Source organism: Mus caroli, chromosome 5, assembly GCF_900094665.2.
Source record: "Mus caroli chromosome 5, CAROLI_EIJ_v1.1, whole genome shotgun sequence".
NCBI classification, from domain to species: Eukaryota; Metazoa; Chordata; class Mammalia; order Rodentia; family Muridae; genus Mus; species Mus caroli.
In genome coordinates this window covers 133,356,258-133,370,115 of record NC_034574.1, presented here as the reverse complement: position 1 = coordinate 133,370,115, position 13,858 = coordinate 133,356,258, and the positions used below count along the sequence as shown (strand labels likewise).

Genomic DNA, 13,858 nt, shown 5'->3' with positions numbered 1-13,858 from the left:
CGAGATCTGGTGCCCTCTTCTGGAGTGTCTGAAGACAGCTACAGTGTACTTACATATAATAAATAAATAAATCTTTAAAAAAAAAAAAAAAAAAAAAAAAGAAGGGTCTTTCTGAGGTGCCCAAGTTGCCTTTGAACTTACTCTAAAGTCCAGGCATCTCTTGAACAAAGCTGTGATCTTCCTGCCTCAGCCTCTTGAGTGGCTATGATGACAGGTGTGTGTCCTCAGGGACAGCACCAGGTTGTGTCTACCTTTGTCTGAGGGGTCTGCTGCTGGGCCCATAGGACTTGAGTCAGTGCTCTGTGGGGCTGAGGCCTTCGGCTGACTTACTGGTTCCCACTGACTTTCTGAAGGTTAGATGAGGCTGTCACCTGTCATTGCTGGCTCAGGTTGTGTTTTGATGGCTCCACAGGCCTCTGAAGACAGTGTTGGCTGGCTGGCGTCTCTCCAAACTCCAGAGACACCAGCCCTCATGGCCAGATTAAAAGGAAATGTCCCTGTGGCTATTCTGTGGTCAGGATGCATTAGCTATCCTGGAGTGTTTCAAGGAGGCTAGGTACTCCTGACGGTTGTGTGACCCGAGTGTCACCCTGCTACATGTCAGCACGCACAGGGGGCAATCTGGGCCTCCAGCCCTCTCCTCGTCCCTCCTAGTGCTGGTGCGAGCTGATTCCAGAATTGTGAACCTCACTGGATGGGATCCAAACACAGGGAATTCCATTGTTCTGGCTGCGGCCCCACATCTGGGGGCTGGGCCAGGCTGGACATATACAACTGGCTTCTGGCTTTCTCCCACTGGTTGCAGGTCTTGAGACTTCTCAGGAGCCTCAGACCAACCACCTCCCTTCCTAGAGGAATAGCCCCGGAGGACTCCTTACCTCAGTCCCTCGGTCCTCTGTTTGAAATGTTTCTGCAAAGGCGCTCCCTCTGGGTACTCTGTCTTCAGTGTTGGCTCCACACAGACTCTTTTTTTTTTTTCAAGACAGGGTTTCTCTGTGTAGCCCAGGCTCTCCTGCAACTTGCTCTGTAGATCAGGTTGGCCTTGAACTTAGAAATCCACCTACCTCTGCCTCTCAAGTATGGCCACCAAGCCTGGCTTATGTAGACTTTTTTTTTTTTATTCCTGCTTTTAAAAAGATTGTACAAGTGGAATTTATAGAGATGTATATTTGTGTGCATGTGCATTCACCCATGTATATGGGTGTAGAGGCCAGAGGTCAACATCATGTAACTTGCTCTATCATTTCCATGTTACTTTTGACATGAGGATCTCTCACCAATTGGCTAGACTGGCTGGCTAGCAGGTCCCCAGGAGCCACCATCTTTGCCTCCTCCCTCTTGGCCTTTGCATGAATGTTAATGGTGTCACACTTATGCTTGCACAACCAAGCCCTCTACCTACTGAGTGTCTTCGGCTCACAAACCCTACTGGAGTCAAATGAAGGGAGAAAGGGAGAAAGGAGGGAAGAGGCAGGTAGATCTCTGCCTCCTTTTCTAGATAAGGTCCTACAACTTATCCCAGGCTGACTTCAAATTTGCAATGTGTGTGTGTGTCAGGCTTCAAACTTGTGATCAGCTGCCCAGGTGTGTGACTTCACACCTGGCTTTTGCACATGTCTTTTGGGGAACACAGTTTGTCCATCATTGTGAGTTATTATGTAGTGCGCAGGCATTGTGGCCTGATCATAAGAAAATCTCCAATCTGATGAAGCTTCAGAGGTGAAGAACTGGTGAGGGAAGGGTTGGTGGCCTGACACCAATCCATGCTGGTTCCTGACTGGCGGTTGGTTCTCTGGATTTCCTGGACAATGGTGGGACCTGGGCCTCAGTTCCTCTTCCTAGAGAGTGGTCAAAAGTCCAGCTTCCAGCCATCGTTGTACTTCGATGGGCAGGAAGAATAACCACAGCTCTGGCCAGACAGAGCTAGCCAAAGTGGGCAGGGTGGAGGGCCTTCCTTCCTGCCCTGTGCCCACAGCCACTACTTGGCATTCTCTTTTAACTCCCGTTCTCCCGGGAGACAGGCTACCAATTTCCTGAGGTTCCTCTCGACAGTAACTCATGGAGCAGCATTAGGGTGGGGACTCAGCTCCACCAGGGATGTGCTATCTGTCCTGTTCGACGCTGTGTATTAGGGAATCTTTTCTCTGTTACATTAAAAACATTTTTACTGTGTGCATTGGTGTTTTGCCTGCAAGGATGCTGGTGTGAGGGTGTCAGATTTCACGGAACTGAGCTATAGACAGTTGTGAGCTGACATGTGTGTTCTGGGAATTGAAACCGAATCCTCTGGAAGGAGAGTCAGTGTTTACAACTGCTGAGCCATCTCTCCAGCCCTTACAATTAATTTTTTACTCTGTGCACAGCGCACACTTGGTGGTCAGAGGAACAATGTGTGGAGTCTCTGGTGGACCATGTGGAGGGTGGGCTTGAACTCATCAAGCTTGGCTGCAAGACCTTTACCTGCTCAGCCACCCTCCTTGCTTCTTCTACTTCAGACCCCTGTAACTTTTCCTTCAGGAGCTGTCCCCAGGAAAGGGTTTCACTGACCAAACACACGACTAATGAATCAAAATTAGCACATTTCCTGTGTCCCCTTCCTCCTCCACCTCCCTTTTTAGATAAAGTCTTAAAACTTAGCCCAGGCTGACTTCAGATTTGCAATGTCATGTACCAGGCTTCAAACTTGTGATCAGCTGCCCAGGTGTGTGACTTCATACCTGGCTTTTGCACATTTTTGGGGGGTTTGAAATTTGTCCATCATAGTGAGTATGTAATGCACAGGTATTGTAGCCTGATCACAAGAAAATCTCCAAATTGGTGAGACTTCTGGTGATGGGAGAGGTAACTCCCAGATCTCACATTTATGTGTATGAACCTTAGGCCACCAGTTACTGTTGTTGGGACTAAGCAAGGCTACAGGGCTCTCTATGGAAGGTGCTGAAGCAGAGGCCAGAAACTTTCCCAGCCTGTGATGACCATCTCTGATGTTATTGTTCATCTTTGGAACTACAGACTCCTAAAGGCAGAGCTGGGGGCAGAGCTACTCTTGACTACAGGAAATCTAGCCAGGTTTGGGCATCTCACCTGCTGCACTGACTCTGTCTGGCAAGTGTTCATTTGACACCGGGAGGAAAGCTCAGCCTGGGGGTGGGGCAAGGGAGAACAGCCATTGCTGTGTGGCCCTGGAGTAAGAAGCCTAAGAACTTCTCACCTATCGCTCCAGGCTGATTCCCAGCTAGGTAGCTTCCTCCAGCCATCCAGAGCATTGAAACCCAGAGCTCTGTAAAGGGCCTCTGCCCTCCGGCCAGAGTGCAAGGAAGGAGATGCCTCAGGCAGTTGCATGAACTGAAAGACAGGTCTGTCAGGAAGCCACTGTCCAGCTGAGGAGTGAGGCTACCTAGCCGATGGAGAAGCTGCATATGTCTAGTTTCTAAGAACATAAGGCCACAGGGTTGTGAGTGGACAGAGACAAGTGGATATGTTTGCTCCACCCCGGGGAGAACAGCAAGAACTCCCCCCCTGCCCCCATGACCTTTCTACAGGCTGTGTCCTGACCAGTAGCCTAGTTTCCAAGATGGGAAACAGGGAACTTTCTTCACATCTTCCTTTTGCATCTTTAGAATGATGCAAGCAAGTGAGGTGCGGCGGTTCAGGCCTGTTATCCCAGTACCTGGGAGGCTGAAGCAAGAGGATTGCCAAGTTTGAGGCTAGGCTGAGCAATTTACAGAGATCCCGCGACAGAAAAAGTAAAACAGAGGATTGGGGATTTAGGTCGGTGGTAGAGTGCCTGGTTTGCATGCATAAAGCCCTGGTCCCATAACTAAAATTAAAGCAGGTGGGTAGTCAACCTATCTGCCCATTATCGCCTTACACGCGGCTTTATGGCTTATGCGCCAGGCTTTGTTCTGAGCACTTCACACTCGGTTTATCTCCGCAACGCCTTTTCTCAGACTACAACACTGATACCGAGAGGCTAAGTCATTTGCCCAAGAGCACACAGCTGCAGCTCCCGAATGCAGATCATGTCCATCCTAGAGACAGGTCACTGGTTCCCTGGCAGGTCCTTATGAGGGCTGCGTGGAAACCAGATCAAACCAGAGAGCAAAGGCATGGGTCGGAGAGGAAGCTACACGTGAGCTTCGGATTCCAGACTTCGTGGTCTACAGGGAAGAAATGGCTGAAGAGGTTGAGGGTCCTGCCTAAGCCGAGAGGTGTAGGCAAAAAGACCAATGGCAACGCAGGGGGCAAGGCCTATGGGAGAAATGCCAATGGCAGTCCGGAGGCAGAGACTGCCCTGGTATGGGCGGGGTCTGCGTGGTGCCGGCCAATAGCAGCGTGTGGGGCGGGGCCTAAGGTCGGGGAGGATGGCTGGGGTGGGGCCTGAGGGCGGTGGACCTATGGCGGTGTGGGGGTGGAGCCTGAAGGCGAGCGGGCGGGTGCGCGGAGGGGGCGGCGGCAGCGGCGGTGAACAAAGAGGCGGCGGGCGCGGGCGGCCGAGCGGAGCCGAGCGCAGCCGAGCCGGGCCGAGCCGGGCCGAGCCGGGCCGGGCCAGGGCCCCTGGAAGCGGGCACGATGAGGGCAGCTGAGCAGGGGTCGGCGGGTCCCTGAGCCCCGTGCATCCGGCAGCGAGGAAAGCCCGGCGCAGCGCCCGTGGCCGCCCGCCCGTCATGGCCGGGGTCAGCTACGCGGCGCCCTGGTGGGTGAGCCTCCTGCACCGGCTGCCGCACTTCGACCTGCGGTGGGAGGCCACCAGCAGCCAATTCCGGCCCGAGGACGCCGACTACCAGCAGGTGACGCGCGCCCCCGGGTGCCGGGTCAGGGGCCCCGGGTCATGGCCCCTCCCAAGGAGCTGGAGCTTTCCCATCCCCTTTCATTCTAGGAGTCGCCTCCCGTTCACTGATAACCTTTCCAGGGATTAACGTCGAACACCCCCTGGAAGGTGTTCAGCTCCTCTGTGTCACCAGGGCCTCCGATCCGGATTGACGGAGCTGCCTCCCTCCCCTGATAGACCCCCCTCTGATCCTATGGGTTCCTGGCAGGCCCGTCTTCATCCTTTGGGCAGTCAGCTTCTCCCCAGCAGAGCCCCCCGCTAGCCAAGGCTGGATCCCTGGGTTCAGGCAGGAGGGTATTCCTCATTCTCTTTCCCCAGCTAGGGAATCCCTTTGCCAGACTGTTGGTGGGTGAGGAGCCTGGGCCATCGCCAGCCTTCTGTGGCTACTAATGACCCCTTGCTTCACGGTCAGGCTGTGGGATGTACACAGGGTGTCATGTGGTTGTGGGAAACCAGGGTGCCAGCAGTCTCTCTACCCAGCGTGGAAAATGAGGCCTGGCTGAAGTGGGGTGAGTGGGCCTCCGTCTGGGCTGGGGGCCATGGGGCACTTGGCAGCCCTCTCCCCGCGAAGCCCTAAGTCTGGCGTCCTGCCAAGTCCCAGCACCACCCCCACTACTGAACCACTGTCATTTGAGTGCAGAGCAGGGGGACCAGGGCTGTGGGCTTTTCCTTCCTGCTCCAGATTCCAGAAGAAAAAAAAAAAAAGAATGATCAGCCCACTTGGTCACTGAGCACCTCACAGTTTCTCTCCGGGGGCTCCTGGGACAGTAGCCTGGGGAACAAATACTCCTGGGGCTGTGCCAAATATCTCTGCCGCCATCCTCATCTTACCGAAGTTGAGGGTGAGAGAACACAGGACTGTCCCTGCTCCCACTCTCTGCCTACCTGACCCAGCTTCAGCAGCTAATGGTGTTCCTGAGCAGATTAGAACAGGTGTGAGGGGTAGAGCAAAACCTGAGTCCTGAGAGACAGCAAGGAGGTGCACCCGGGACCGGGACTTCACCTGGGGATTCTGTGGGGAAGACCAGGCCCGGGTGAGGTGGGGGGACACGTGTGGTTTTCTTACTGTGTGATGGTATTGTTATGCTCTTTCCTGGAAGAACTCTATGAGCTATTCTTGGAAAGTTGCCTACCTAGGGTTTGCCCGATGGTCAGTTTTGATGGTCCACTGGCACACAGGGCAGCCAGGTAGCATTTCCTGAGGTCAGTGGGCTGCCACCTGCTTCTGCTGCAGGAGGAACATGCTGGTGACAGGGAGAGGGTGAGGATTCAGTCCCTGCAGCTCTTGGGAATCTGAAGGTAGTGAGTGGTTCAGGCCCGGCTCTGTAGGTCTTTAGATCTATGGGCCCCGCAGCTCTGTGGCCCCAGTTGAGCCTGGTCCTGCCTGCTTTTGCTGCTCCACTGTGGGAGGCCTCTGACTCACGCTCCCTCCTGCCTCCTCTCCCAGGAGCAGAATTAGCCACTGAATAATTCACGGTGTGGAACCCAGCCTGGCTCCATCCCCCGCCGCCTCCGCTCCCAAAGCCAGGGCTATGGATGTGCATGGTGCCCCTGCCCTCTGAGCTGATGCTGTAGGCAACCGCTCAGTGTCTCTGAGCTTCGTCACTTCATCTTGAAATTGGGACTGATGGTTTTGCAGGGTCGCCTGTGGGGAGAAAGTCAGGAGCTCCCATTCTGGGTGGGCGGGTGGATAATAGTTTCTCACAGGCTCCATCCCATCTTCCCTGGTGAGGTATTGCTAACTCCATGTGTGGTTGTGTATACATGCATGTCGGGATGGCTGTCCTGTCCTAGGGTACCCTCTCTGTAGCCCACCATACCTGAACTGTGTCCCTCAGGGAAGAAAGCTGCTGTGTCTCCCAGCCTGGGGATACCAGGCTTGTCTTTTGCACTCATGGCCCAATGTCTGGAGCCTGATGGAACCCACAATTAGACTCCCAGTCAGGCCCTGTGTGGAGCTGCCTGTTCTTGCCTCCTTTCACGCAGGGCTGTGCAGCTGTCTGTGTTGTACATCCTAAGGCTTAGCCTCAGTCAGGAAGCATTGGGGGAGACCTTTTACCCATACCTCCTGGACCCCACAGCAGGGGTGGACTGGCTGTTGCAAAGGTATCTCAGACCCTGCTGCTACCTGGACTGGTGAGAAACCAGTCCAGAACCAGTGTATATATGTAAAACCAGTATGAAGCATCAGCACGCCGTGCAGCTTTTACCCAGGAGATGGTGGGAGGTTGCACACTGTAGTGTTAGAACTGAGTGTCTCCGAGCATGGTCCGTCCCCTCTTAGAAGCCTGTGACAGTGCTGAGTGGAAGGACCACCCGGAGTCACTCACCTGGTGGAAGCTCTTGGCATCTTCATGATGGGAGGGGCTCTTCAGTCTGGTCTGGTTCTATGCTGGTTTCTTACCAGGCAGTCCCCAGGAGCTGCTGGTTAGGCTCCTCCAGAGTTGGGCCATCCCCAGCAGGCATCTGTGTGTCCTAGCAGTAGACACAACGGGACCCAGAGGCTCTGGGACCTGACATGGCCCACAGCCAGCTTGTCCTGACTGGTGTTTTGATTTTCATTTGGTCCTGTTCTGGCTGTCTGTAGTCCCTAGGCTTGGGCATCAGACCCCTCTCAGAGTAGAGTATTGACACCTTCTGACCTCATTCTGGTGTGGGTAACTATCTCCTTACTTATCCTCCATAAGCCCCTGGGAACCTGCTTCTATCCAATTCATGTTCTTTGCTTCCAGTTTCTCTATGTCTAGTTCATGGTCTCTATCAGTTCAAGGCAGGCCCAGAGATGTTTGCTGAAGGAGAGCTGTTATTGCTAATGATGGGGTCAAGAGCAGGGGCTGTGGGGCTTGGCAGTCTGAGAAGGCTTCCTGGAGGAGATACTACCAGCCTAGGTTTGGGGCTCCCCAGCTTTCTCTCTGACTCACTGTGCACCAGCCCAGCCCTGGTATACAGAGGGCCAGCAGCACACTAGCCATCCAGATAGCTGGTAGCATTTGCCTGCTATTTAGCCAGCCTGTGGGACCATTTCCCATCAGTCCTGAGGCTCAGATGCCCGATAAGACTTACGGGAAGCCAGGCATGGCGATGCAAACCTGTCATCCCAGCTACTCAGTAGTCAAGTTCAAAGCCATTCAGGCCTGCAGAATGAGTTCAAACCCAGCAATTTAGCAGATCCTATCTTGTAAAAAGGGTATGTAGGGTGGGGGTAGAGAATGCAGCTTAGCACTTGCCTAGCTCTGGGTTTGATCTGCTGCAACATCAATTAAAAGGGAGGGAGGGACCTAGGTGGTGTAGTCAGGGCTTGAGAAAGAGCCCTAAATAACGGGAACAAAGTAGGCAAAGGCGTGAGGTGGAGAAGCCCAGGTGTGTCATTCCAGAGACCCTCTGTCCGAATGGCACAGGGGGCCATGCTGCCTAGGAGGCACTGGGCACCCTGTGTCACAGGCCACTATTTAAGCTCTAATTGAATAGCCCTTGGGACCAGAGATCTGCTCCCAGAGCTTGCAGCTGGCTCAAAAGAGCTGAGCCCCTCAGTGCACAAGGTTAGCAGCATGGCAAGCAGGTTGGCAGCCTGGCTGTGTCCTCTGGGCAGGGCTGGCTTCATTGTCATCCTCCCGACTACTCAGGAAATGAGCTCTGTCTGAAAAAGCAGCCTTATCGCCTGCTTCCAGCTTACACGGGCAGTGCGCATCTGTGGGACACTGGGGGGGGGGGCGCGGGGGGGAGCGACCATGCAAAGATAAAGGAGCCGCCCAGCTGGAGTCCGTCCATGCGCTTGCATTTTTTGGGATGACGCCACTTGAAACCCGACTTGTATTGCATACTGCCATGTTTCTTTCGTCTTTTCCTTCCTCCCCAACCCCCACCCCAATCCTGGAGATCAAACCCAGAGCCTGGTGTATGCTAGGCACGTGGTCTGCCACTGAGGCACACCCCAAGCGTTGTCTTGTTTTAAAAAATTGTTTGTTTTGTTTTTGAATTGTATGTGTGTGTGTGTGTTGTGTGGTATGTGTATGATATGTAAGTGTGCATGTTCCTGTCCTTGCGCCTTGTTTGAGGTAGGAGTCTCTTGTCCGTTGCCCATGCATGTGTCAGGCTAGCTGGCTGGCAAGCTTCCGGGGATTCTCCTGCCTCTGCCTCCCATCTCACTCTCCACAGGAGTGCTGGGATTTCAGATGCACACCACCAAATTCAACTTTACTCCAGACACACCAGAAGAGGGCGCCAGATCCCATTACACATGGTTGTGAGCCACCATGTGGTTGCTGGGATTTGAACTCAGGACCTCTGGAAGAGCAGTTGGTGCTCTTAACCGCTGAGCCATCTCTCCAGCCCTGGATACCTGAACTCAAGTTGTTATTCAGGAGCCTTGTACCCACTGAGCCATCTCATGTAAGGGCCATCCTTAAACCCAGGACGTTAAGGACGAGCTGTCTCCTCCACTGCTCACTACCCCATGAAACTCGACCCTCTCTGGAGCTAAGTGGAGTCTTCTAGAGCACCCTCTGGGTGGAGCAGTGGCTCTGTAGATGGAACCCAGAGCTTCGTGCAGTCCAGGCAAGTGTTCTACCAACAGAGCTACATCTCTGGCCTTTGTTCAGACTCAGTACTTCTGGGTGCTTCCCAGCGTCTCATAGTGCCGACCAGAGAGCTCTGAAGTTGCAAGAGAGAAAAGGCCCCATTCAGACCCCTTCTACACCGCCACTCTGCTCTCCCCCCAAGACTAGAGCTGGGTGGAAGCTTCTAGAGCAAACCCTGGGTGGAAGATGATGGTACAAGGAACAGGGACAAGTCCCCTACCAGACCCACTTGGCTGTGCATGCTTGTGCATTGGGGCCGATTACTGAGTCCCAGGCGAGTATCATGAACCAAGTCTGAATCAGTAGTTACTTATGGCCAGGGATGGTGGAACTGTGACCCTGAACCATAGCACCCTCTCTATTCAGGGTGGGTGGCCAGGGCCACACTGCCTAGATCAGGAAAATGCTGTGCTGTCTGTTCAGGCCATGTGTTCAGCTCTACCATGGCTGCAGCTATAGGAGCCTCTGACAGAACCATGATCAGCACAGCAGCCATCTCTGGCCATGCAGTCTTGGGCCCCCCAGAAGTCCCTAGAAGAAGCTTTAAGAAGGCTTCTAGCCAGGCAGTGGTGGCACACGCCTTTAATCCCAGAGGCAGGTGGATCTCTGAGTTCAAGGCTAGCCTGGTTGAGTTCAGGACAACCAGGGTTACACAGAGAAATCCTGTCTCGGAAGAGTACATGAAGAAGGCCTCTGCTAGGGAGGTGTAGGTGGCAGGTGCCGATAGTCCTAGCACTTGGGAGGCTGAGGCAGAGATTTCATGAGTTTGAGGCCAGCATGGCTGCCTATCCTGTCACAAAAGCAAGCAAAGGGACCGTTGAGATGGCTCAATGAAACACTTGGTGTACAGCCTGAAGACTTGAATTCAGACCCCAGGTCCCTCATAAAGGGGAAGGAAAGGCCAGCCTCACAAGGTTGCCCTCCAACTGCCACAGTGTACAGTGGCATCCATGGCTACACACACCCACACAATGAATTTAAATATAGTGATAACACTAAAACAACAAATCGTGTTTTGTAGCTTATTGACTTGGTAGCGCATTTGCCTAGCCCGTAACAAAGTTCAATCAAAACCAGGGCAGTGGTGCACACCTGTAATCCGGGCACTTAGAGGTAGAGGCAGTGGGTTGGGAAGCCGAGGCTACCCTCCCCTACATAGGAAGTTTGAGGCTAACCGGGGCTATGTGTGACCCTGTCTACCGACAAACACAAAAATCAAATCCAAAGGTTCCTGGGTAGAGGTTGGGGTCAGACTTCCCCAAAGCCATTCTGAGCTTTCTCCAGAGTTGCTGCTCCCCCTGGCTTCCCCCTAGGCTCAAACTCTTTTCTGCCCCCCTGCCCCCCGTTTCCCAAGTAGTATTGGAGTTGGACATTCTTGTCTTCTCGAGGCAGAGGCCCTTGGGATGGACACATGGATTGGGGCTCCTGGCCTCTCTCTGTGGACTCAGCTTTGGAGCCACTGTGGGTTCCCCTGCCTGCCTGCACCCCTCCCCTCCCCCACAGGCAATTCCAGGAAGGCCTAAAAGAGGAACCTTGCCATGGGGCCAGGGCCTTGGGGTCGGGGAGATGGGAAGTACCTTACATGGTCACTGAGGGATTGGACATGTGACCATGTAGGCCAGACCATACTGAATTTGAAGTCCCTTGTATAGCTCTGTCAAACTGGGGTGCACATATCTATTAGTGGTTTCTGATGTCCTTGGTCCAGGTTGGGTGGCTGCTGTAGCCCAGAACAGAGAAGCTCTGATGGGCATCTTGAGAACTGTGTCACAGGGCTGGGAGCCACTTGCCCTGCTGGAGATGGGGGCACAGGAACACTTTCCTGAGGGTTCCCTGAGCTGAGGTTCAGGGAGAGGCCTGTCAGCATATCTGACAGTGGATGCTTCTAGAATGAGGCCCAAGGGACACTAGTGTATGACTGCATAGCTCTGGGTACTTCAACTTAAAATCTCAGGGTGAGAGAACAGCGGTAGTAAGTTGGGCGCCCATTCCCCCCTCCCCCCTGCTCCACATAGCAGCCATCAACTGACTCCGCTCTCTCGGCCCTGCCACGAACTCACTGTCATGGAATTTGTGAAACCCAAGCCTGGCCCGATGGAAAATCTGTTTTTAATTTCTGGCCAGCATCGCTGGTTCCTCAGCCCAGTGTGTTGGGGGTGGGGGGCCCATGGTCATGCAGCCAGCTCAGCACCCTGGCAGCCCATCAGGGACAGTGGGTGGAGGACCCTGGGCCCCCACCATGGGGTTGAGAGTGGGCTTCTTGGCCAGCACTGGATGTCTGAGGCACAGATGGGTTGACTCCACTTAGTAGTCTGGGACCCCCAAACCTCAGCCTCAGGGAGTCTGGTCTGTGGCTCATACATGCTGAGCCAGCTGTATGCATGCCCTGCTACTTGTGTGTCCCTCGTGATCCCTGGGCATGGGCTCAGCCTGGTGGGCCCTCCCCTTTCCTCACTCTAGTCCAAGATGGAAAGGGAGTCTTAGCCTGACCCAGCCAGCCTTCTGGATAATAACCCCCTCCCCCCAACTTCATATTTTATCTCTTTCCTCTGGCAGATATAGGGTTACCATTGAAGCTTTCTGTACATAGAAGAGGTTACCATTTCCCTGCCTTCTGTCCATGTCCATTCCTGTTCCCTGACCCCTTCCTGGGCTCTATGTCACAGGGCCGTCCGTCGTTGAGCCCTGGCTCTCCTAGGGTACCCAGCCAGGAGCCCATGACCTCACAGTGGTAGTGTACATGGCCCACTTCTACTTCCTGTTTCCCATGGCCACTGAACTGTGCTGTTGGGGTCTTTAGAGCCCTCTGGTGGCCCAGGAGGAATGCACTCTGGGCCTACCTACATCCTTAGTCCACTCTGGTGACTTATCCCTACTCCAGGCAGACAGATGGGACCCTGGGGGCTCATCTCTATCCGGGAAGGATATGGCTTTATGCCCCCTCTAGATGACTGTCCAGTTGCTTCCACAGTGGTGGGCTCCGAGCCTCAACAGTGCTGTGTTAGCAGTCGTATGCCAACTTGACACACAAACTAGAGGTATCTGAAAGGAGGGGACCTAGATTGAGGAAATGCCTCCCTAAGCTCTGCCTCCCTAAGCTCTGTTTTTTTAATTATTGATAGGGGAGGGCCCAATCCATTGTGGGCAGTTCCATCCCTAGGCTGGTGGTCCTGGGTTCTCTAGGAAAGCAGGCTGAGCAAGCCATGGGAAGCAAGACAGTAAGCATGGCCTCTGCATCGGCTCCTGCCCCCCAGGTTCCGGCCCTGCTTGAGCTCCTGTCCTGACTTCCTCCAAAGAAGGTCTATGATCTGGAAATATTCACTGAATAAACCCTTTCCTCCCCAGCTTGCTTTTTAGTCATGGGTGTCTCGTCACTGCGATAGAAGCCCTAACTTGAGATGGATCCCACCCGGAGGTTTGCTCCTGGCCTTTTACATGTATGAGAGGTGCATATGTAACAGGTCTCAGGAGTATTGCATCTGAGGGTGCTGAGAGAGTCACAGTAGGGGACTACTGGGAGCTGGGGACGGTGCTGCCTCCTGCCCACCTTTGCTGGGAGCCTGGTTCCTGCAGCCCACACTGAGGCCAGTAGCCCAGGACAGGGATGGGTGCCCGCCCCACCCAACTGAGCTTCTGGATCACGTTTACCGAAGACGGAAAGTTCCATGTGGTCAGAGCCGAGCTGCTGAGTGGCTTTTCCTAGTCTCATTCTAGGTGGCCTGTGGGCGGTGGTGACTGCCCTGTCAGTGAGTCCATTGGCCTAGTGCCCCCATGGACGCGTGTCCTCTGGGCTCTGGCCTCAAGGACTCGGGAAGAATGTCAGGCTGTCTCAGCCAGCCGTCCCACAGGGCCTCCGAGTGTCTAAGCTGATCAGCTTCCCCTAAGTGTAAACCGGAGGGTGCCATCTCGTCCATTCCTGGGGCTCAGTTTCAGCTGGCTGTCCCTGGCCTCGGGGACTGACTGAGCTTTATGACAGCTGGCCCCATCTGGAGGGAATAAGGTCGTGCTGGAAAGTTCCCCCAGGCTTCTTGTGATTTGAGGGAGGGGTTCTCAGTTCATTCCTGCTGTGGTTGAGCACATTCTCTGGGCCCAGGTCCTGGGTAGATTAGAGGATAGTCTCTCCAGAGCTTGCAGTACAAAGGCAGCAGCATCCCGTCCGTCCCCTGCGTGAGCCTGGCATCATGTCCTAGTATCCCACTGGTAATAGCAAGCTGACCCCTAGACACAGGGGTGGAAATGTGCTCAGAAGGAGTTTCCTAGAATCGGCCAGACCAGGATGGGAGAGGAGAGCAGGTGTGGACACTTGGCTGCCCTGAGAGTAAGGAGGATAGAGAATGCCAGGCACCTGGTGTGACTGTCACTACCTTTTTTTGACTAGCTTTGAGATTTTTAGGTGACACTCTTTCTTTGAGCCCCAGGGTACTAGTTTTTTTTTCCTTGGGGGGGGGGG

The 13,858-nt window shown here is 54.1% G+C and overlaps 1 protein-coding gene across 2 annotated transcripts in view; it reads left to right on the top strand.

Moving 5' to 3' along the window:
- The first annotated feature begins 4,463 nt into the window (after nt 1-4,463).
- The window catches only part of Ttyh3 (tweety family member 3), a 28,330-nt gene continuing 18,935 nt past the window's right edge, over nt 4,464-13,858 (top strand). For both annotated transcript variants that reach the window (XM_021163610.1, XM_029477769.1), the window contains exon 1: nt 4,464-4,790. In XM_021163610.1, coding sequence (XP_021019269.1) covers nt 4,668-4,790 — 123 coding nt within the window. In that variant the 5' untranslated portion in view covers nt 4,464-4,667. The remainder of the gene's footprint in view (nt 4,791-13,858) is intronic.